The sequence below is a fragment of the Musa acuminata genome, chromosome BXJ2-1 (assembly GCF_036884655.1).
Source record: "Musa acuminata AAA Group cultivar baxijiao chromosome BXJ2-1, Cavendish_Baxijiao_AAA, whole genome shotgun sequence".
Classification (NCBI taxonomy): Eukaryota; Viridiplantae; Streptophyta; class Magnoliopsida; order Zingiberales; family Musaceae; genus Musa; species Musa acuminata.
The window spans coordinates 20,447,148-20,469,846 of NC_088338.1; the positions used below are offsets into that span (position 1 = coordinate 20,447,148).

The 22,699-nt window shown below is 36.2% G+C and overlaps 1 protein-coding gene across 1 annotated transcript; it reads left to right on the forward strand.

The window, feature by feature from the left end:
- Positions 1-8,502: 8,502 nt before the first annotated feature.
- LOC135599071 (glycine--tRNA ligase, mitochondrial 1-like) lies at positions 8,503-21,442 on the forward strand. The gene is made up of 9 exons (XM_065093774.1): positions 8,503-9,083; positions 9,417-9,799; positions 9,898-10,015; positions 18,144-18,338; positions 18,468-18,692; positions 19,874-19,933; positions 20,101-20,181; positions 20,268-20,673; positions 21,058-21,442. The coding sequence occupies exons 1-9, from the start codon at positions 8,601-8,603 to the stop codon at positions 21,291-21,293; spliced, it is 2,187 nt and encodes a 728-aa protein (XP_064949846.1). The 5' UTR covers positions 8,503-8,600; the 3' UTR covers positions 21,294-21,442.
- The last annotated feature ends 1,257 nt before the right edge of the window (positions 21,443-22,699 follow it).

Genomic DNA, 22,699 nt, shown 5'->3' on the forward strand with positions numbered 1-22,699 from the left:
TTTGAAATTGAAGCTCAAAACTGTCAATTCCCGGAATTCCGAGATCTAGCGGTTACACCTCCTGACTGGAGCAGTTACTCCTGTTAGGATCGGAGCGGCACTAAGAGGGGGGGGGTGAATTAGTGCAGCGGATTAAAACTTCGATTTTAACAAAATCTTTCGTACGATAAGAACGGAACTTGAAAAGTTTAACTTGAAAGCGTATTCTTAAAGTTGCGCAGCAAGGGTAATAAGGAACTAAAGCAGTAAGAAGATTTGCAGTAATGTAAATGACAATAATAAAATGCAAACCAGAGATTACGCCGATTTTTAGAGTGGTTCGGTCAAATGACCTACTCCACTTGCGATGCCCCTCTTCGATGAGGCTCCCACCTTCCACTAGCAAATCTCTTGAAATGGAAGGGTAAACACCCCTCTTACAACCTTTTACAAGCAGTTCAACCTCTTACAAATTTTCAATAGGAAAGAAGGAGGAGAACTCTCTAGCAAATTGAAAACAAGACTTGCTAAGACTTTCTAATACTTTTCTCTCAATCAAAATGCTTTTCAAAAGTTGTAACCTCAGCTGAGATTTGAGGGGTATTTATAGGCCTCAAGAGGATTCAAATTTTGGGCTCCAAAATTTGAATTCTCTTAGGGTTCCCGGTGTTGGAGGTGCCACCGCCCAGCCAAGGAGGTGTCACCGCCCAGCTCTTGGGTGCTGGGCGGTGCCACCGCCTGGCACTCCGATTTCACTGGTTTGGCTTAATTTACGCCCAAACCATATCTGACTTTGGGCCCAGTTGGCCCCTAACCAGGATATAGGATTATCTCTTAATCCTAATCCTAATTACAAGTGAACTACATAACAAAAACACATCCTAAGCAAGCTTTCAACCGCGAATGTCGAGTCTTGTTTCGGCGAGCTTTCCGACGAGCTTCTTCCGACGGACTCCCATCAAGCTCCCGATCTTGTGATGACTTTAACGAGTAGCTGAGCCTTCTCGGTGATCTCCGTGAACCTCCGACGATCTCTTCGGCGAACTTCCGAAAATTCCGATAGGTTCCCGATTTCTTCTCGGTTGGTTCCGGCAGCATCTCCGACGATTCTTCGGACTCTTAAACGTCCATCGATCTTGACTCCGGTTCTCTTGCTTTATGTTTTCTGGTTATCGTAGTTAATCCTGCACACTTAACTCAATAATATGGATTAGATCAATTAACCCATCAATTGATTTCATCATCAAAATCCGAGATTCAACAGCTCCGCCTGGCAGAGCTCGAAGACTGAGCCTCTGGGCGGTGCCACCTCCTGTCAGGGGCGGTTGCACCTCTTGCCAGAGCTCGAAGACCGAGCTCAGGCGGTGCCACCTCCTGACTGAGGCGGTTGCATCGCTCAGCCAGAGCTCGGAGACCGAGCCCAGGCGGTGCCACCTCTATCAGGGGCGGTTGCACCTCCTGCCAGAGCTCGAAGACTGAGCTCAGGCGGTGCCACCGCCTGACTGAGGCGGTTGAACCGCATGGCAGAAATCAGGGTCCGAATTGGTTGATCCATTCGGCCCAATTTGGGTTTTTTTAGGGGCCCAATTGCCCCAAGATTAAGTTAATGGGATCACCTCCCATTTTCAACTTAATCATTGTGCTAACTACGATTTTTCCTAAGATATTTACTACAACTTGCTCCGGTGCGTCAATCGCTTCTTCCAGCGAGCTTCCGGTGAACTTCCGTCGATCATCCGATGAACCCTCGGTGATGCTCCTACGGAATTCTGGCAAACTCCTGGACTTGCGACGATCCACTTGACGAGTTCCGACGAGCTTCTTTGGCAAGCTCATGGACTTCTCGGATTCGTTCCCGCAGAACCTCCGACGACTGTCCGAACTTCTGTCGAACTCTCGAACTCCCAACGTGATCATTGTCTTGACTCCGACGCAACTCCTATTGCATATCTTATTTGCATCGTAGTTAATCCTGCACACTAATCTCAACATATAGATTAGATAACAAATGACAATTGACTTCATCATCAAAATCTGAGATTCAACACTACCGACAAGATCCTGGACTTCACAATGATCTTCTTGGCGAGTTCCGACGAGCATCTCTGGTAAGCTCTAAGATTTATTGGCTGGTTCCGCCAGAACTTCTGACGAATGTCTGGACTTTCGACGAACTGTCGAACTCCTAACGAAGTCGCGTCCTTGACTCCGGGACTTCATTTTGCTTCATGCCTTGCTATCGTAGTTAATCCTGTATATGTAAAAACATACTTCGATCTAGATAATTAATACTAAACATTAATCATGTTGTCCGGCATGTCATTGGTCCCTTGACACTTCGTCCGATTCTTCGACACATTATCCTCTCATGCGGCCTATTGCCCAATCGGCCAGTTAAATCCGCAACTCCGATATCCTTAGCGTAATATCCACTCTTCTTTGCTCGATGCCCGAATCCATGGCCCGAAGCCTTCTGTCGATACGTCGACCGATCTACCGGCTCGACGACCAATCTTTTGACATGTTTTCCTCCAGCACAACATGATTCTTCCTACTTTAATTGTCTCATCCTGATCGAAGCATCCTGAGTCATTCAAAACACAGATTAAATCATAAACAATTATCAATTGGTTTCATCATCAAAATACGAAATTCAATAATCTCCCCCTTTTTGATGATGACAACCAATTGATGACGGAGTTAATCTTAACTCCCGGAGTTTAAATAAATTCCCCCTATCAATATGCATATAACTCTTGGATTAAAAAATTTAAGCAACATCAACATGTCATGATCAAATCATGCATGACATCAACATACTTCTCCCCCTTTGTCATCAACAAAAAGTAGAAGTTCCAACTATCATGTGTTTAGACATAATGGTTTCAAATCATTACATGAAAAACATAATATCAAGTTTTATTATGTTTAGCAAGTGTTACATCATGCAAGCTATCAAGTTTTAGATATGTTCAAGAAAGGAACACTTCTTCTTGAAATATGCAAGTTGCAAGCTAGCAATTTTTTTCTTCCTTTGCAATATTTAAGCTAGTAATTTTGCTTCCATTGCAAAGTGCAAGTTAGCATGTTTTATCTCTTTTCATGATGTGCACGCAAGAAATTCTTTCTCCCCCTTTGTCATTGGCAAAAAGAAGGGAAGACCCTTTACATCAATTTTCAAATTATGACAAAAGTAAGGTAATAACACCGTGAATATCAAAATAATTTTTCATCATGAATATTTCGTCATTGCATGCATCAAAATAATATCATGAGTGTTTCATGCATTCATATCATCACATAAAGAATATAAAAAAGAACTTGGTGATGAGATATACTTCATAAATTCAAAGAATTTTATATAATAAAATTCAAGTCATAAACCTTAAAAGATGTCATGAGAGAACACATAAACGATCTTCATTCATATATAATATCTCTCAATTCATTATGAATTATAAAAATTATAATTCCGAAAAATCATGATTCATTTGGACAAAAAGATTATCGATTCAGGCATTTGAATAAATATTTTTTAAATCATCACTTCAACTCATCATGCATAATTTCAACATGTAAAATCATTAAACATGATACAATCATTTATTTTCCAAACATTCATCATTATTTTCAACTCATTCAATTTATCAAATTAACACAATATCATGAGTATTTCATGATTTCATGCAATCACATAAAAGGATAACAAGAAGAATTGGTGATGAGATATACAAATCATGAAGACAAATTGTGAATATTAAGAGACATATTATGATTCTTTTTAGATAACTCAAATAGTGAAAAGAAAGAATCATATTAAACAATCTTGATTTATAAAAGAATACTCAAATTATAATTTCAAGAAATCAAGATAAAGCTTATTTAAATTTAAATCATCAAATCAAGATCATTTTTAAGAGATTCATAAAAGTGATACAAATAGATTCATTAATCTCCTTTTTGAAAAAATTGATAAAGTAGAGAAATGTTTCAAGGAGAAAGATTTTCTCTTTTTAGTTTGTTTCATATAAGCATTTCTTTGTCCTTTTTATGTCAAAAACTATATATATTATCAATCGTTTTGGACCAAAAAATAAATTTCGTCATAAAAACCATCAAGATTAATAAACCATAAATTACTTAAAAATCATCATACATAATTTCGAAATATAAAACCATTAAACATGATTTCAAATCAATATGCTCATGTTTTTGTATGAAAATCATCCATCTTGTTTAAAACCAAAAAAGCAACATTTTATCATGAATAACTTCAAAATCTCAATCATAGTATAAAATCATCAAGCATGTTTTCATTAAACATAAATCATCTTCAATCAAAATCATGAAATCATCAAAATACACATTAATGCTTCTTAAACTAATCTTATTAGGTATACAAGCATTAGATATATATCTATCATTTTATTGCATTATTACATCATTAAAATATCAAGCATGATTTCATAAGGTATTTTTAATCAAAATTATTTTATTTATCATAAATATATAATTTTCATTATTATTTTTAAAATTACTAAATGATAAGCATGATTCCTAATTTTTATATTTTCATTATTAAACATGTAATTTTTAAGAAAATTAATTCTAAACAAAAAAATACATCATGAAAAGCATCATGTAATTTTGAAATCAACTAAGGGTATTTTGATTAACTCATCATCGCCTTTGTTGATTTTCTCCTCAACATCGGAGGAGCTCGATTCATCCCAATTTGTGTTTTTTCTTCTTGCATTCAAAACAAGTAGTTGCGTTCTTTCTGTTCTTTAATTTTTGTTTCACATACTTTTTAAATTTCTTAGTGAGTTCAAGTTCACCATCACTTGAGCTTATGCTCGAGTGGTCTTCAAATGTTCTAAGTTCAAAATCCTTCCGGTTCTTTGGAAGGTAGTTCTCAAGTTCTTTTCATACATTGCACGTGATTTCGTAGGTTATTAAAGACCTTATAAGTTCTTCGAGTGGAAAATAGTTTAAGTTCTTTGATTCTTGAATAGCCGTTATTTTCGAATCCCAATTTTTAGAAAGCGATCGTAAAATCTTGTTAACGAGTTCAAAATTCGAAAAGCATTTGCCATGAGCTTTTAAACTATTGATGACATCCGTAAAGCGGTTGTACATGTCAATAATAGTTTCGCTCGGCTTCATTTTAAACAGCTCGAAATCATGCATTAAAAGATTAATCCTCGAAACTTTTACTCTACTAGTGCCTTCGTATGTGATTTCGAGAGTGTGCCATATATCAAAAGTTGTTTCACACAAAGAAACCCGATTAAACTCGTTTTTGTCTAAGACACAAAATAGAGCGTTTATAGCTCTAGCATTTAAAGAAAACGTCTTCTTCTCCAAATCATTCCAATCTTTCATTTGAAGAGAAGACCTTTTAAAACCGGATTTGACTATATGTCATAAATCAAGATTCAATGAAAGCAAGAAAACTTTCATTCGAGTTTTCCAATAAGTGTAGTCCGTCCCATTGAACAAGGGAGGACAAATGAGAGAGTAACCCTCTTGAAAGCCGAAAAGTGTCATTTCTCATTGGGTGTTAAACCAATTAAGAAATCACGAGGCTCTGATACCAATTGTTAGGATCAAGAGGTCGACACTAAGAGGGGGAGTGAATTAGTGCAATAAATAAAAACATCGATTTCGGAAAAACTTTCATACGATAAAAGCCAAACTCAGAAATGCTTAACTTGAAACACGTGTTCGTAAATGTATTGAAGGTAGTAAGCTATTAAAGAGGTTTGCAGTAAAGATAAATGACAGGAAGTAAATGCAAACCAGAGAACACGCCAATTTTATAGTGGTTCGGTCGTCGTGACTTACATCTACTTCGCCGATTCCTCTTCTATCGAGGCCACCGGCATCCACTATTGATCTTCCTTTATAGGCAAAGATTAACCTCCTTCTTACACCCCTCTTCTCCTTTTCACAGGTTTAGGAGATAACCCTTACAAGCACTCACTCCTTTCAAACTATTCTATCACTTAGACTCAAAGAGGAGGATTCTTACAAGAGATTACAACAGCATTTTTCCCTCTTTAAATTTTTGTGCTTCTATCTTTTAACCAAGGATGAGAGAGGTATTTATAGGCTTCAAGTTGATTCAAACTTGGAGCCTAAAAACATCTCATCCCGGGTTCCCCGGGCACGGGCGGTACCATCGCCCAATGTCAGTTTGACATTGACACTGCCTTGGGCGGTACCACCGCCTAGTCTGGCGGTACCAATGCTTGGGGGTGGTGCTAGGCAGTACCACCACCCAGATTGGTGGTACCACTGCCTGGCACCCTGCCAGGGGTGGTACAACCGCCCAGACTAACGGTACCACCGCTTGACACAATCTCGAAGATTGTGCCATGATGGTGAGACTTCTTGGGGCAGTGTTTGGGCCTCTCATTGGGCCCAACACAGTCCTTATATAGGCCTAGCTGGCCCCTAATTGGGTTAACCCAAATCTAAATTACATACTAACTACGATTCCTAAGACATTTGCTAAGCGAAACAAGTCCCTATGTCTTGGTTTTTTCCGGCGATCTTCCGACGAACTTCCGATGAACTCTTGGCAATATTCCGATGGACTCCCGGTAGGCTCCTAGACTTCATGACGATCTTCTTAGCGAGTTCCGATGAGCTTCTCTGGCAAGCTTTGAGACTTCTCGGCTGGTTCTGCCAAAACTTCCGACAAATGTCCGGACTTCTGACGAACGTCCGGACTTCCGACGAACTCTCGAACTCCTAACGAAGTCGCGTCCTTGACTCCGAGACTTCATTTTGCTTCATGCCTTACTATCGTAGTTAATCATGCACATGTAAAAATATATTTCGATCTAGACAATTAATACTAAGCATTAATCATGTTGTCCGGCATGTCACTGGTCCTTCGATGCTTCGTCCGATTTTTCGACGTATCGTCCTCTCTTACGGCCTGTTGCCTAATCGGCCAATTGACTTCGCAACTCCGATATCCTTAGCGCAATATCCGCTCTTCTTGGCTCGATGCCCGAATCCATGGCCAGAAGCCTTCTATCGATACGTCAACCGATCCACCGGCTCGACGTCTAATCTTCTGACATGTTTTTCTCCGGCACAACATGATTCTTCTTGCTTTAATTATCTCATCCTGATCGAAGCATCCTACGTCACTCAAAATGTAGATTAAATCATAAACAATTATCAATTGGTTTCATCATCAAAACACAAGATTCAATAGTATGCCCAAATGTTATTTTTTTATTTTTTCAAATATGAATAGATCAATTTAATTCAGTTACAAATAGACTAATTTTTTGTTGAATCTCGTATTTTGATGATGAAATCACTTGATATATGTTTATGATTTAATCTGCATTTTGAGTGACGCATGATGCTTCGATCAGGATGAGACAATTAAAGCAGGAAAAATCATGTTGTGCCAGAGGAACATGTCAGAAGATTGAACGTCGGGCCGATGGATCGGTCGACGTATATATAGAAGGCTTCGGGTCGTGGACTCGGGCATCGGGCCAAGAAGAGCAGGTATTGCACCAAGGATATCGGAGTTGCGGAGTCAACTGGCCGATTGGGCAATAGGCCGCGGGAGAGGACGATGCACCGAAGAATCGGATGAAGCGTCGAGGGACCAATGACATGCCAGACAACTTAGTTAATTGCATAGAATTAATTGTCTCGATCGAAGTTTTATTTTACATGTGCAGGATTAACTACGATGGAAGTAAAACATGCAGCAGGAGTTACGCCGGAGTCAAGACTATGATCACGTTGGGAGTTCGAGAGTTCGACGGAAGTCCGGACGGTCGTCGAAGGTTCTGCGCAGACAAATCCGAGAAGTCTAGGAGCTTACCAAAGAAGCTCGTCGGAACTCTCCAAGTGGATCGTCGCAAGTCCAGGAGTTTGCCGGAAGTCCGCAGGATCATCACCGAGGGTTCATCGGATGATCGACGGAAGTTCGCCGGAAGCTCGCCGGAAGCAGCGATTAACGCATCGGAGCAAGTTGCAGTAAATGTCTTAAGAAATTTGTAGTTAGCACAATGATTAAGTTAGAAATGGGAGGTGATCCCATTAACTTAATCTTGGGGCAATTGGGCCATTGACAGACCCAAATTGGGCCGAATGGATCAACCCATTCGGACCCAGATTTCTTGGCCAGAGGTGACACCGCCTGGGCTTAGTCTCCGAGCTCTGGCTGGGTGGTGCAACCGCCTCTGACAGAGGTGCAATCGCCCCTGACAGGAGGTGGCACCGCCCAAAGGTATTTTGTGTACGTTTAAAATCAAAGATACTATTTGAAAAAAAAGAGGGGTGTATCGATTAGAAAATACCGAAAATATAAGTTTTTTTGTTGTGAAATATCCAACAAAAAAAAAAGAAGCGACGGTTTGAAAGGAAAATAAAAAAAGTAACATTAGGAATTTTCTTTTAAGAAAATCACTCTATAGATATATACATCAGACTATATATCCATTCCGAAAAATTTTCAATGGCTATGTGGTCTCCGTTTAGCAATCACCAAATATACACCCATCACACAATGGCAATCCTCGTTCGCAGACACAGTATCGACTTCGAGATATTTCTGCCCGGTAGCTTTCCCCACCTTTATGCGTCTCGCATGCGTCTTCTCCAGTGCTGCTAAATCCCAAAACCCAATCAAAACCCTTTTCCGCCGTCACCGCTCCCTCGCGGTCTCCGCCTTGCCCATCATGGCTGACTCCGAGGAGTCGCTCCGCCGAGCTCTTTCCGAGAAACAGGCCGCCGTCGACGCCCAGGCCGAGGCCGTACGGGCACTCAAGGCACGGCCCGCATCCGCCCCGTCCGAGATCGACGCCGCCGTTGAGGCCCTCAAGGCCCTCAAAGTGGAGGCCGCCGCCGCCGCCAGGCGCCTCCAGGCCGCTGTCAGCAGAAATGGCGACGGATCCACTGCCGGCAGTAGGGAGGCCTTCCGCCAGGCCGTCGTCAACACGCTCGAGAGGCGGCTCTTTTACATCCCATCCTTCAAGATCTACCGCGGGGTCGCTGGGCTCTATGACTACGGCCCTCCTGGCTGTGCAGTCAAGTCTAACGTCCTCGCCTTCTGGCGTCAGGTAAACGCTTGATCGTTTCTTCAATTGCCTAGGATTCTTTTTTCGATATCTGTGAATTGAGCATTTTAAGGCCGTGTTTTAGCATTCTAACCAAAATGCTAGAAGAAAAGTAACAATATAGATTAGTTCGTCTTTTGTTCTTGTGACACTTGATGCATTCACTGAACCCCCTTCTTGAAGTTAATATATTTTGTATTACGCTCTCGATTGCATAACTTTTATATTGACTCATTAATTTAAAATTATTTGTTTCTTGTTTCTCTTTTTTCCCCCCCTTTTTATTCACTCAAGGCACATGGTGTGCTGAATTTTCTTTTGCTTCTTTTGTTACAGCATTTTGTCCTAGAGGAGAACATGCTGGAGGTTGATTGTCCCTGTGTCACTCCTGAAATTGTTCTCAAGGCATCTGGTCATGTTGATAAGTTCACTGATCTAATGGTGAAGGATGAGAAGACAGGTACTTGCTATCGAGCTGACCACCTACTTAAAGACTATTGCAAAGAGAAGCTCGAGAAGGATCTTACATTGTCAGCTGAGAAGGCTGCGGAGCTTAAGCATATACTAGCTGTGTTGGACGACCTTTCTGCTGATGAAGTGGGTGCCAAGATTAAGGAATATGGTATAGCAGCTCCGGACACCAAGAACCCACTGTCTGATCCTTACCCCTTTAATCTCATGTTTCAGACTTCCATCGGCCCATCTGGCTTGAGCCCTGGGTGGGATATTTCGCACAGCCCTACCAGATATGTGACTAGTTTTAGTTATCAGCAACTGGTGTTTCAGATGTTGTAAATTTCTTATTGTGTGGTTATAGGTATATGAGGCCAGAGACGGCACAAGGTATCTTCGTGAATTTTAAAGACTTGTATTATTACAATGGCAACAAGCTTCCATTTGCAGCAGCTCAAATAGGCCAAGCCTTTAGAAATGAGGTACGGTTCCATTGATCAGTATCTGATATATTATTTTGATGCTATGCACAGTCTTAGCTGCATTCAATTTTTTATGATATATACTGATAGTGTTAATTTGTGATATTACCATGACTCCAAAATTGAACCTAATTCAGTCAGATTTAGTTGAGGGGTCAAGTTTGTTTCTAGTTGTGTTTATGTTCTCTAGTCAAAGTTAAGAACTAAGAGTCCAAGAGTATAATTTTTATTTTGAATATTTCCATTTATATTTTTGAGCATTTAGGAAGAATTTTTTGATGAGATTTGAGTCTGCTTATGATAGTTTAGATCGACAAGATTACATACTTCTAAACGGATATTTTTAAGATGTATTTGCAATGTGATTATTTTTGTTAGAATTTTATTAGATAAAGATTTCTTATCATTTTAGTTAGCATAGGGCTTATGTTGACTAAAAGTTCAATCATGAGTCTTGTGACCTTAAATGTTAATTTCTGGATTAATGAAAATAATGAGTTTTCATTCTTGGTTGTCACTCTTCGTCTTGATTATTTCAGCCTTCATATGTGTCTTTTCTTAAATTCTCCTACCTCCCTCTCTCTTCAGTGTCATCCTTCTACCATTGTCTTCTACCTCCTTTTCGTTTTTCCACTCTTTCTATCTATATTTGTGCTAACACCAAAATGATAGTGGAGCAGGTTTCCATAATGTATATGACATGTCATGATGATGCATAGTGGGAGTGATTAATGCAACTGATGGAAATAATCAACCTAGCAACCATACACCCCGATAGCTAAAGAGCTATGACACATATGGAATGCAAATTGACACCCTTCAACAAAATAAAACAAGACGAATCGTTCAAGATTAAAGGAAAAATATTCTAATCACTTTATCAATGAAAAATTGATGAAATAATTAGAACAACACTTTGATTTCCTTAAAACGTCACAAACTATGAAGTTTGATAAGTTGAAAGGAAAAACAAAGATTTTTGGGTTTTGAATGCCACAAGCAGAAAAACTTGATAAGTTCCAAAAGTTCATGCAAGAACTTAAAAACAAAACACTCAACAGTGTTGAAAGATGATTATATTTCTCAATTGCTTCCTTACAAAAGGAGTCAGCCTTGTTTATATAGTACAAGATCAAGTACAAGGGAATGAATCTATTAAATACATTAAATGACATTTATATTCCTAATTCATGAATGTAGATCACTCATGAATCTGCCGTGAATTGATTTGAATGATTATTTATGAATAAGCCTAAAATTCCTAATATAGTCCAATATAGCTGAATGACCTTTATTCTTCAAAATGGGCTAAAATTTCATCCTTTTCACAAAGTTGGACTTTCTCTTCATGATTTGGACTTATTTGTATCATGTTGATCATTTTATGTTGGACTTTCCTTGTTTTCTCTCCCCTTATGTTTCCCAATACTCTCATTTTTACTACTCACTCACTTGCTCCCTCCCCAAAGTTTTGGTTAATGAAGACTCAAGCTCCTCATATTGTTGTTTTATGCGCATTTGATTTAAAAAAATTATCTTTGGAGGCAAAGGTCCAAGTTGATATTTTTGTCAATCCATGATCAAAGAATAACGGTTCTTGAACCCATCATGTATTATCCTTCGATCACATTATCAAGGTCTCCCCAACAACTTATGACCAGCATACTTAGGTATCACATCACACTAAACTTCATCCTTATATCTACCAATTGAAAAAGAAACTAAAACTTGTCGATACCTTTACCATACCACTATCATTCAACCATTGTAACTTGTAAGGTTTTGGATGTATGGTAGTAGATAATTTTACTTTCTCGAAGAGCCAGGTGCTTGCCACATTTGTACAACTTCCACTATCAACAATCACATTACACAACTTGTTAGCAATCAAACAATGAGTATGAAACAGATTTTAACGTTGTTCACCATGTTCATCATTTTTATTTTGCAAACTAAGTGTGCGTTGAACAACTATATTTTCACTTTTAGCATACTCTACATCACTAGCATCCTCTGGAATGTCATCATCATCCTCTCTCTTACTTTCAGATTACACAATTCCATCCCTCATGATCATAACTCTCTTATTAGGAAATTCACGTGTCACATGTCTATACCCAAGGCACTTAAAACACTTAATGCCTCTAGTTTGATTAGGTTGATTCTCACCTTAACCCTTGCTGCCTGATTTATTTCTGCCTTTAGTTTCGTCAATTTTAGGCTTAACAATGTGTTTATCATCCCTTTTACTCAAATTCGGTTTCCAAGAAGAAGAAGAACCCGAATAAGGTTTCGAATCATACCTTGTGCCTTTTCTTTTGAGTTATCTCTCAATCTTCATGGCCACATTCACCATGTCCTCAATCTCCACAGAATGTTGCAACTTTGCAAGATTAACAATGTTCTTGTTTAATCCACTCAGGAATCGGGCCATGGTGGCCTCACAGTCTTCCTCCACATTAGCCCTTATCATGACTATCTCCATCTCTTTATGATATTCATCAACACTCATCGAACCTAGTGTCAAAGTTTGCAGCTGTTGATGCAAATCCCTATAGTAATGGCTAGGGACAAATCTCCTCATAATTTGTTTCATCTCCAACCAAGTCTCCATGGGCCTTTCACCATTTCTACGCCCGTCTTTACATAATTGATCCCACCAAATAATAGCATAATAATAAAATTCAACAGTGGCTAATTTTACCTTTTTCTCTTCAGAGTAGTTGTGACATTCAAATATCAGCTCCACTTTTCGTTCTCACTCCAAATAGGCATCTGGATTATTCTTCCCTTGAAAAGGAGGAATTTTTATTTTGATGCTGCCTATGTTTCTATCCACACCATCAAAACGTCTTCTTCTAGTTTGTCTCCTAGGATTAACATCTTGACCAATTAGAGTAACTTGGTCATCATCTATATCATCACCACCATCATATTCATCATTGACAAAGGTTGGTTGTCTCTCACGTTGTGATTCACCTTACAATCTATTAATTGCATCATCATGCCTTTCTAGATGATCTCTTACATCTCCTATCACTTTGAACATACGTTCAAATTGCTGCTGCATTGCTTGAACCAAAAGATCATTTGATGAAGAGCTCGTTTTTTTTATCTTTAGACATGTTTACAACTTGAAAATCAAAGTTAGAATAGCCTCACCAACACTCCCTCACGTGTTTCACTCTAGATTTGATTCACTCCACTCGTGTTTTACATAATTTTTGGCTTTTCTCGATACTAATCTCACGACTCTTGCCTTTTACCTCTTGTTTTATTCTTTGAGTTCTTAGAATACTAAGATACCTAAACAAACAATTCAGATTATGGCAATTCAAAGATAGTGAAATTGGACAGGTTTAAAAGCAAACAAAAGGTAGGCCAATTTAAAAGTGTGTGTAATACACTTCAATCATAAGTGAAGATTATAATTCAAATATCAGTTGAACAAAAAAAATTTTTTTTGGAATGAAGAAAGATTCCAAATCGAAACAAGAATTCAAATGAACAAAGATAGAATTCTGTAATTTGCAAGAATTCCTTGAATCCGTAAATTTTTTTTTAATTCTGATCTCTTTCTTTTTTTTTTGACCTTTGATTTTCCCTCTTTTTGTTTTTGACCTTTGATTTTCTCTCTTTTTTTTTTGACTTTTTGATTTATTTTAATACTATAAAGTGCGGATATACAAAGAAGAATAGTAATAACACAAGAAGCATAACAATGAATATGAAGGAAGAACAACAATTATAGATATAGTGCAAAAAGAAGAAGAGAAAAGGGAAATATAAAGATAGCAAATAAATAGATATGCAAACCTCAAACTTGAGCTGAGCTCTGATACTAAATAATGGAAATCATCAACTTAGCAACCATACACCCCGATGGCTAAATAGTTATGATACATATGGAATGCAAATTAACACTCTTCAACGAATTGAAACATGACAGATCGTTCAAGATTGAAGGAAAACTATTCTAATCACTTTATTAATGAAAAATTGATGAAATAATTAGAACAACACTTTGATTCCCTTAAAATATCACAAACTACGAAGTTTGATAAGTTGAAAGGAAAAACAAAAATTTTTAGGTTTTAAACGTCACAAGCAGAAAAGCTTAATAAGTTTCAAAGTTCATGCGAGAACTTAAAAACAAAATACTCACCAGTGTTGAAAGATGATTATACTTCTCAATTGCCTCATTACAAAGGGAGTCAGCCTTGTTTATATAGTACAAAGGCTAAGTACAAAGGAAATGAATCCATTAAATACATTAAATGACATTCATATTCCTAATTCATGAATGTAGATCGCTCATGAATCTGCTTTGAATTGATTTGAATGATTATTCATGAATAAGCCCACAATTCCTAATATGGTCCAATATGGCTGAATGACCTTTATTCTTCAAAATGAACTTGAGCTGAACTCTGATACCAAATGATGGAAATCATCAACTTGGCAACTATACACCCCGATGGCTAAATAGTTATGATACATATGAAATGCAAATTAACACTCTCCAACGAATTGAAACAAGACAGATCGTTCAAGATTGAAGGAAAACAATTCTAATCACTTTATCAATGAAAAATTAATGAAATAATTAGAACAACACTTTGATTCCCTTAAAATATCACAAACTATAAAGTTTAATAAGTTGAAAGGAAAAGCAAAAATTTTTGGGTCTTGAACGTCACAACCATAAAAGCTTGATAAGTTTCAAAGTTCATGCAAGGACTTAAAAACAAAACACTCACCAGTGTTGAAAGATGATTATATTTCTCAATTGCCTCATTACAAAGGGAGTCAGCCTTGTTTATATAGTACAAAGGCCAAGTACAAAGGAAATAAATCCATTAAATACATTAAATGACATTCATATTCCTAATTCATGAATATAGATCACTCATAAATCTGCTTTGAATTGATTTGAATGATTATTCATGAATAAACCCACAATTCATATTTCCTAATATAGTCCAATATGATTGAATGACCTTTATTCTTTAAAATGGGCTAAAAATTCATCCTTCTCTCAAATTTGGACTTTCTCTTCATGATTTGGATTTATTTGAATCATGTTGACCATTTTAGGTTCTTTTTGCATCCATAGAACCTTGATCGAGTCTTGACCAGTTTGTTCTTTCCAAATGCCTTCCAATAAATAAGTTAAGGCTTCTTTCATCCTTTTAGCTTTAGTTCTTGTCATTGGTCCTCCATGAATAGTTAAAGGATTTTTGACAGAATTATGATCAACTTGATGATTCATATCAGCAATCATGGGTTCAGGATCAGATTTTGTTTGGTTAGGTTTAGTTTAGTGAGACAAAATTAAGGCTCCAATTTTTTTTTGATTTTGGGTATTTTGTTTGGATTTTTAGGCATATTTCCATAAGGATGTATTGATGATATTTAAGTCTGTTTTTTGTTAGTTTATATTAAATAGATTTAAAAAATCCAAGATGATGTTTAAATTCATTGTGTCTAGAGGTTATTAGGTGTAGGAAGAATTCTCAATGTGACAAAATTTATTAGATAGGGTTGTTTGTTTTCTAATATTTTTTCTTACTGTAGGTTTTAAGTAAACTACAAATATATGAGGATCAATCATGAGTCTCATAGCAAGAATTATAAATTATATTTTTTATTAATAAAAATATTGGGCTTTTGTGAAAGCCATGTGGGTTGGTCATCTTTTTTTCTTATCGTAATTATTTCATTCTTCCATCCTTTGTTTTCTTTACCGAAGTCTTCTAAACCTCACCCTTCACTCGCTTTATGGCTTTATAGCAATTCTCACTAACTTATTTAAGAGATTTGTTTGAATCTAACCTCTCGTTTTCCTGCCAGGTCTCTTTACCTCCTTCATCCTTTTACCCTCTCTATTCTATTTGTATGTGTCTTTTTTGGACTTTCTACCTTCTTTCTTTCTCTGTGATAATAGTTATTTTTTTTCCAACTTTTGTCTTCTTACAATCTTAAGTATCCTAGCCCTCTCACTGTTTTACTCTACATTTTTATAGCCATAATCATATATATTTGTTGCTATAGTCTGTTATTTTAGGCCGGTGATGGATGTCATATCAAAATTGAAGGCAGGTTTGAATTTTTGCATCATTTCTAATAAAAGCAAGTTTGAAAATCATTGGAAAAATGAATATTGTCATATACCTGTATCTGTCTATTTTAAAATTTATTCTTAGTCTTTTATATTTTCATTCTACTTCTAGCCTTATTTTTATTTTAATTTTTTTCTTTACACCAACTAATAATGGTCTCAAGTGATTGTAACCTTGAGTAAACTACATTCTACCATGATGTCTAAAATGAACACGAAGCTAAGAAAATTTAAAAATCTCGAGGATGAGCTTTGCACATCAGAAGCAAATTGATGCATCCCAGTGTATGCAGTCACATTTTTTATATTTTTTGGGTTCAGATTAGTGTTTTAATGGATTCTGAAATATTTTCATTAATTCTGAAATGTTGAATTTGTTAGAATAACCTTTTACTCATCATAGGTTTTGTATTTTGATGATTATATCTTATTTATAGCAACTTAGATGTGTTTTTTTCAATTGGGAGAAGATAAGGTAGAGTTCTTATCTTAGTCAGACATAGTAGTTGTTTACTAGTTAGCTTATAGAGTGTTAAACATGCATGACAATGAGATAATAGTTCTTCAATTATAAGTTTTTCTCCTTTTTCCTGTCTTCTTTCTATCTATGATGGATATTTCCTCTTGTTTTTCCAACAAACAGATTTCTATTGCCTTGCCTTTTGACTTTCTTTATGGCTATCCAACCTTAATTATCCTATTGATTTAGTTATTTGTTTCTTTTGTTTGTTATTTTAGATTGGTGATGGTTGTTATATCAAACTAGAGTGTTTTTCTTTTGCAAATGTTTTAAATTCTCATTGTAACATGGTCTAGTACATTTTCATTAGATAGATAGTTATCTTAGGGCTTAAGTCACATCTTTGTTTATCGATCCTGTCCATCTATTTCATCCCATGTTTAGCCTCTGACATCCCTACCAAAGACTTCTGCTTCATCCTTGCTTTCTTACCTTTGTTTTCTGCCCCTTTTTTCACTCCCTTTATCCTCTTTGTGCTACTTACATCAGTTTTGCATGTATCATGGAGGTGCCAATTTTGTACCTAACGAGTCATTCTTTAGTAATTTCCTTCTTTTCGTGCTTCAGTTTTCCAAGTTTGACTAATTCTAGAGTTCAAGGTTCTAGGTTTTATGCATGAGAGTGATGAGTTTGATGTTGAAACATTTAGTTCACTTGCCTGTATGCTAAATGGTCCAGTATATAACCTGATTGATGTTATGGTTAAAAACTGTCTCAGTATTTGAGATTGGGCAATACTAGTTTTCATTGTGTTTTCTTGTGAATTGAATCTTACAAGCATCTTTGGAAAAATAAATTGTGTCGATTACATGAGTATCTTGTGGAAAAATATAAGTCTGCTACTGAGATATCATGGCTCTTTAAGGTTTTCTGGCAGAGGCATATTGAGCATGGCGCACATCTCAAGATAGATCAGCTTTAAAATTTTACTTGGATCAGATAGGGGAAACAAAAATATATTTTCTTTCTCTTGTTTGCTTTTATAATTTCTTGCAAAACAATGCTACCACTCACACATACATTACCTTGTTCTTGACATTTAATGTCCACACAATCTTTTAGCAGGAGGATAATGACTCTTGCTAATAGAAGGGAGATTGATCCAATCACTGGTACATGGGGAAGAACTAAGCTTGAAACATTTCAGTAACAACTATTTGTGTTTCATGATGTGCAAAGGAACAAAGAGAATGATAGCATCTATACTCATTAGTTTGTTATTTTACTTGCAATTGCTAGTTACCAACATATATAGTTAAGGTTGAGTTGAAACCATGAATGAGAAATTTTAGGTTGAACGTATTGGTGTATTGCATGCATAGTATAGTTGACAAGGAATTAGGAATTGCTTTTATTGGCTCCCACTCTCTTAAATAAACTGTGCTGCTGTATATGATCTTAGTCCAAGCCCTATATGATGGCTGTTCGTATCATTGAGCTTGCTAATGTTATTCTCTCCTGCTTCCTGCTGTATCTTTGGCATGCAGATTTCACCACGCCAAGGTCTTCTGCGAGTTCGTGAATTTACATTAGCAGAGATTGAACACTTTGTGGATCCAGAGGACAAGACCCACCCAAAATTTGTTGATGTTTCTAACTTGGAGTTCTTGATGTTTCCTAGGAAGGAGCAAATGGCAGGTGAATCAGCAAAACCAATGATCCTTGGTGAGGCAATTTCAAAGGTATGTTGGTCACCTCTGCTTCACTTCTTTCCTACATATACTTCTATCGTGCTTTCTACAATGAGGCCTTTTGTCTTTGAAAAAATAAGCAATTTTTTTCTCCACTAATTTGTAGAACTTGTACATCAGGGAACTGTCAACAATGAAACACTTGGCTACTTTATAGGACGGGTGTATCTCTTTTTGGCTTGCCTCGGGATAGATAAAGATCGATTACGCTTCAGGCAGCATTTGCCAAATGAGATGGCTCACTATGCTGCTGACTGTTGGGATGCAGAGATAGAATGCTCTTATGGTTGGATTGAATGTGTTGGAATTGCTGATAGATCTGCTTATGATTTACGGGCTCATTCAGTGAGTAGCATGAACTTTATCATTATTATTAAGTTCACAGTGTGTGTGATAAGCCGGTTGTATACTCTTAAAGCAATTTAGAAGTAGAAAACATTGAGAATCAACTCTTACAAGATAATTTCTTATCCACAACAACATATTGTTACAAACTTAGCAGGTTTTGCCTAAGTTGTGCGGTATTTTTGCGTATTTGTTCGCAAAGGTCAGTCTCCCCGAAATCTCCTATGGTCCCTTAGGACCTACAAAAGAGAAAACGAATTAGAGAAAGCGTTTTTCTTGGGATCCATAAGCAACCATTTTAGCAAACACTTCATAGCCAATGTAAATTACAAACATAGACTTCAGAAGCTCTGAACGGTCGCGCAACAAAGAGCCCAAAATGGTCCACTACAGACCGAAACATCCATAAGTGTCCATATGATATAATCTTCGTTTACAAGCCTAAAGCGACTACCAAAGCCAACAAAAAAAGAGCTGCTAAGCCTACTATCAACTCTCTACATGCCTTGCAAAGCATGAACAAAATTGAAAGACATGGACATACATGAGTATTACATCAAACACCCCGTTTATAATTTTATCCATGACATTTTGGAATCATCTTTTTTATTTCATTTTACACATTGTACATGCTAACTACTTCTCACATAAGTGGTCTTTCTATTTGCCTTTCTCCGAAACTAAATTCTAATTCTCCTATTTACTTGTGTTGTTAATCATCTGCTGTCTACCTTTTTAGTGTTGATTAATTTTCTACATGCATTCTGTATCAAAGGTGCTTGCTATTTGTATTATACAAGTAATCGAATGGAGTGAGTGATAAGCTCATTGTATACTCTTAAAGCAATTTAGAAGTAGAAAACACTAAGAATCAACTCTTACGGGATAATGTCTTATCCAATCCAACTTATGAAATCATCTTTTTAATTTCATTTCACACATTGTACATGCTGATTGCTTCTCACATAAAGGGTCTTTCTATTTGCCTTTTTTGGAAACCAAATTCTAATTTTCCCATTTTCTTATGTTGTTAATCATCTGCTGTCTACCTTCCTTATTAGTGTTGATTAATATTTTTGGTGTATTCTGTATCAAATGTTCTTGCTCTTTGTATCGTACCAGTGATCAAATGGAAAACATCTTGGTGACATTGAACTTACACAAACCTCTGTGGTTAACAGGAGAAAAGTGGTGTCGCTCTGGTTGCTCATGAAAAGTTTTCAGAATCCAGAGAGGTGGAGGTAGGCTCTTCTTCTTCACAGTCCTTATTCTTTTCTATCTATTCTTTGTTGTCAGAATTTGACTCCTGGGTGGTCTGGACAGCTTCTTCAGAAGTTCTGTTTTCAGAAGTTGTATATGATTATTATTCCTGCTTTTAAATAATGTTTCTGGTGCTTTATGAATATAGAAATTAGTTATTGTGCCATCAAAGAAAGAACTTGGTCTTGCATTTAAGGGCAACCAAAAGATGGTAGTTGAAGCATTAGAGGTAAGCTTGAAAATTTAACATGCTGCAAGTTCTTTTAATGATGACCATTATTCATGTTATTGTTCTTGCCTAAACATCTATGATAGACCATGAGTGAAAAAGAGGCACTGAAAATGAGAGCATCTTTGGAATCTAAAGGAGAGGTGGACTTCCATGTGTGCACTCTTGGAAAAGCTGTTGTCATAACCAAAAATATGGTGTCAATTAGCATCGAGAAGAAGAAAGAACATCAACGGGTTTTCACACCCTCAGTTATTGAGCCATCTTTTGGAATCGGAAGAATAATTTATTGCCTTTTTGAGCATTCTTTCTACACCCGACCGAGCAAGTCAGAGGATGAACAACTGAATGTGTTCCGTTTTCCTCCTCTTGTGGCTCCCATTAAGTGCACTGTTTTCCCACTGATCAAGACACAGAAATTTGATGATGTGGCTAAAATCATAGCAAGGTCACTCACAGCAGCTGGGATTTCTCATATTATAGATATCACAGGTATGATTGTAGAAATGAGAGTTATTATGTTTAGTCTACCATAGACAAAGATTTTATTAATTCTCTTTTGAAAATTGATTAGGTGGTTCATTTTCTATATTCACTTGATTAAAAATGCCACTTTATATATCAATTATATTGTAAAATGTTTCTGACAGCTTTTCCATTTTTTAGATGGTGATTACAATGTAAGACAATTAGTAATCTATTTGTGCTCTTTTGTATGTGTGCTTTCTCAGCTAGCTGTGTGATTGGACTGATCATATGCATAGAACAAACTTATCTGCATCTGATTTTTCACAATGATATATCTTCTGATGTGTGGACCTGGACCTGAAAGAATCTGATAATTAGATTTTCATGATTTTGCTGGGATATCTGCAGGGACATCAATAGGAAAGCGGTATGCCAGGACAGATGAGATTGGTGTACCCTTTGCCATAACTGTTGATTCAACCAATAGCGTGACCATCCGGGAAAGGGACAGCAAGGAGCAGATCCGTGTAAGCATCGATGAGGTGGCTAAAGTTGTGAAAGAGGTGACAGATGGGCAAAGTACATGGGCTGATATTATGTGGAGGTATCCAGCACATGCTGCCTCACTTGTGGATGAAGAATAAAACTTTTACGAAGTTAATACCCATCAGCCTTGTTGAAATTTGAAGTATTTGGCTTTTACAACATAGACGTTTCGTTCCCCCAAGGGATATGAAACTTCATTATGCATGATAAACATTTGATACTATAATGACAAATTTTGTTCTCATCATATGCATCCTTGCAAAGTTTTCCCTGGTGAGAATTTGAATTTACAGGTAATGTTGCTCTGCCAACTAATAGAAGGTTAATTCCAAACAGCAAATTCTAGAATTACATTATGATGCAAGGGTACTCAGGTTGAACACTCTGTATCAGCCAATTTTTGGCTGTAATCCATGGGGTCGTGTGATTGGATAAAAATCAAGAGATAAAGATGAAGATCTAATTGCAAATTCTTGATCAATTGTACGCTTATCCAAGGGACAAAACAATCATGGCTTTGGTTATCTCGTGTATTATTGTGTTCCACGTTTTTAATTTTAAATAACGCTAGATATGTATTGGTACACGGATCGATAGCCATCAATTTCGAACTATAACAGTGTTTCAATGGTCAAATTGATTATTGAAACTCTTTCTCATGGGTTTTTAAACCTATCCTCCTTTTTATTTCACTTTATTTCACTCTCACTCTTAAACAATTCTTTTTTTCACATTTGCACTCGAGGCTAATTTATGAGGATTAAGAGAAAAAACTTTTTAATCAAGAAGTATGCATTCTCTTTAATTAGAGAGTAATAAAAATATTTAATATTATATTTAGTGTATTTAATATTGATTAATTCAAAATTAGACGCTTGATAAGTCTAATGTTTATATTTTATGTATATTAAATATTGAAAGATATTTATGATGGTAAAATAAGTTTAATTAGGTTTTATTAAAATTATTTAATACTATAATTAGTGATTTTAATGATGATTTAATCGAATGATTGATTTTGGATTAATTCAATATCTTTAATACGTGTTTGACAATGTTTAAAGAGGAGTAATTAATGGATAATTAACTATGTTAATCATATAATTAGTATATTTAATGATGATTTCATGTATATTAGATCAAAATTACTTATTTAATGTTTCTTTTATATGTTTCACATATTTATAATAGTAAAATATATTTTATTATAGTTATTTAATTCTACGATTAGTTATTTTATTAATAATTTAATCAAAATTTGATCGATTTTAGGTCAATTCAATATCTTTAATACTTATTAAAATGTTTGACATGGTGTCGAAAGAGAAATAATTAATAGATAATTAACCATATTAATTATGTGATTAGTATATTTAATGATAATTTTATCATAATTTGATGTATATTGAATCAAAATAACATATTTAATATTTTTCTTTTATATTTCACATATTTATGATGATAAAATAGGATTAGTTATATTTTAATAAAATTATTTAATGCT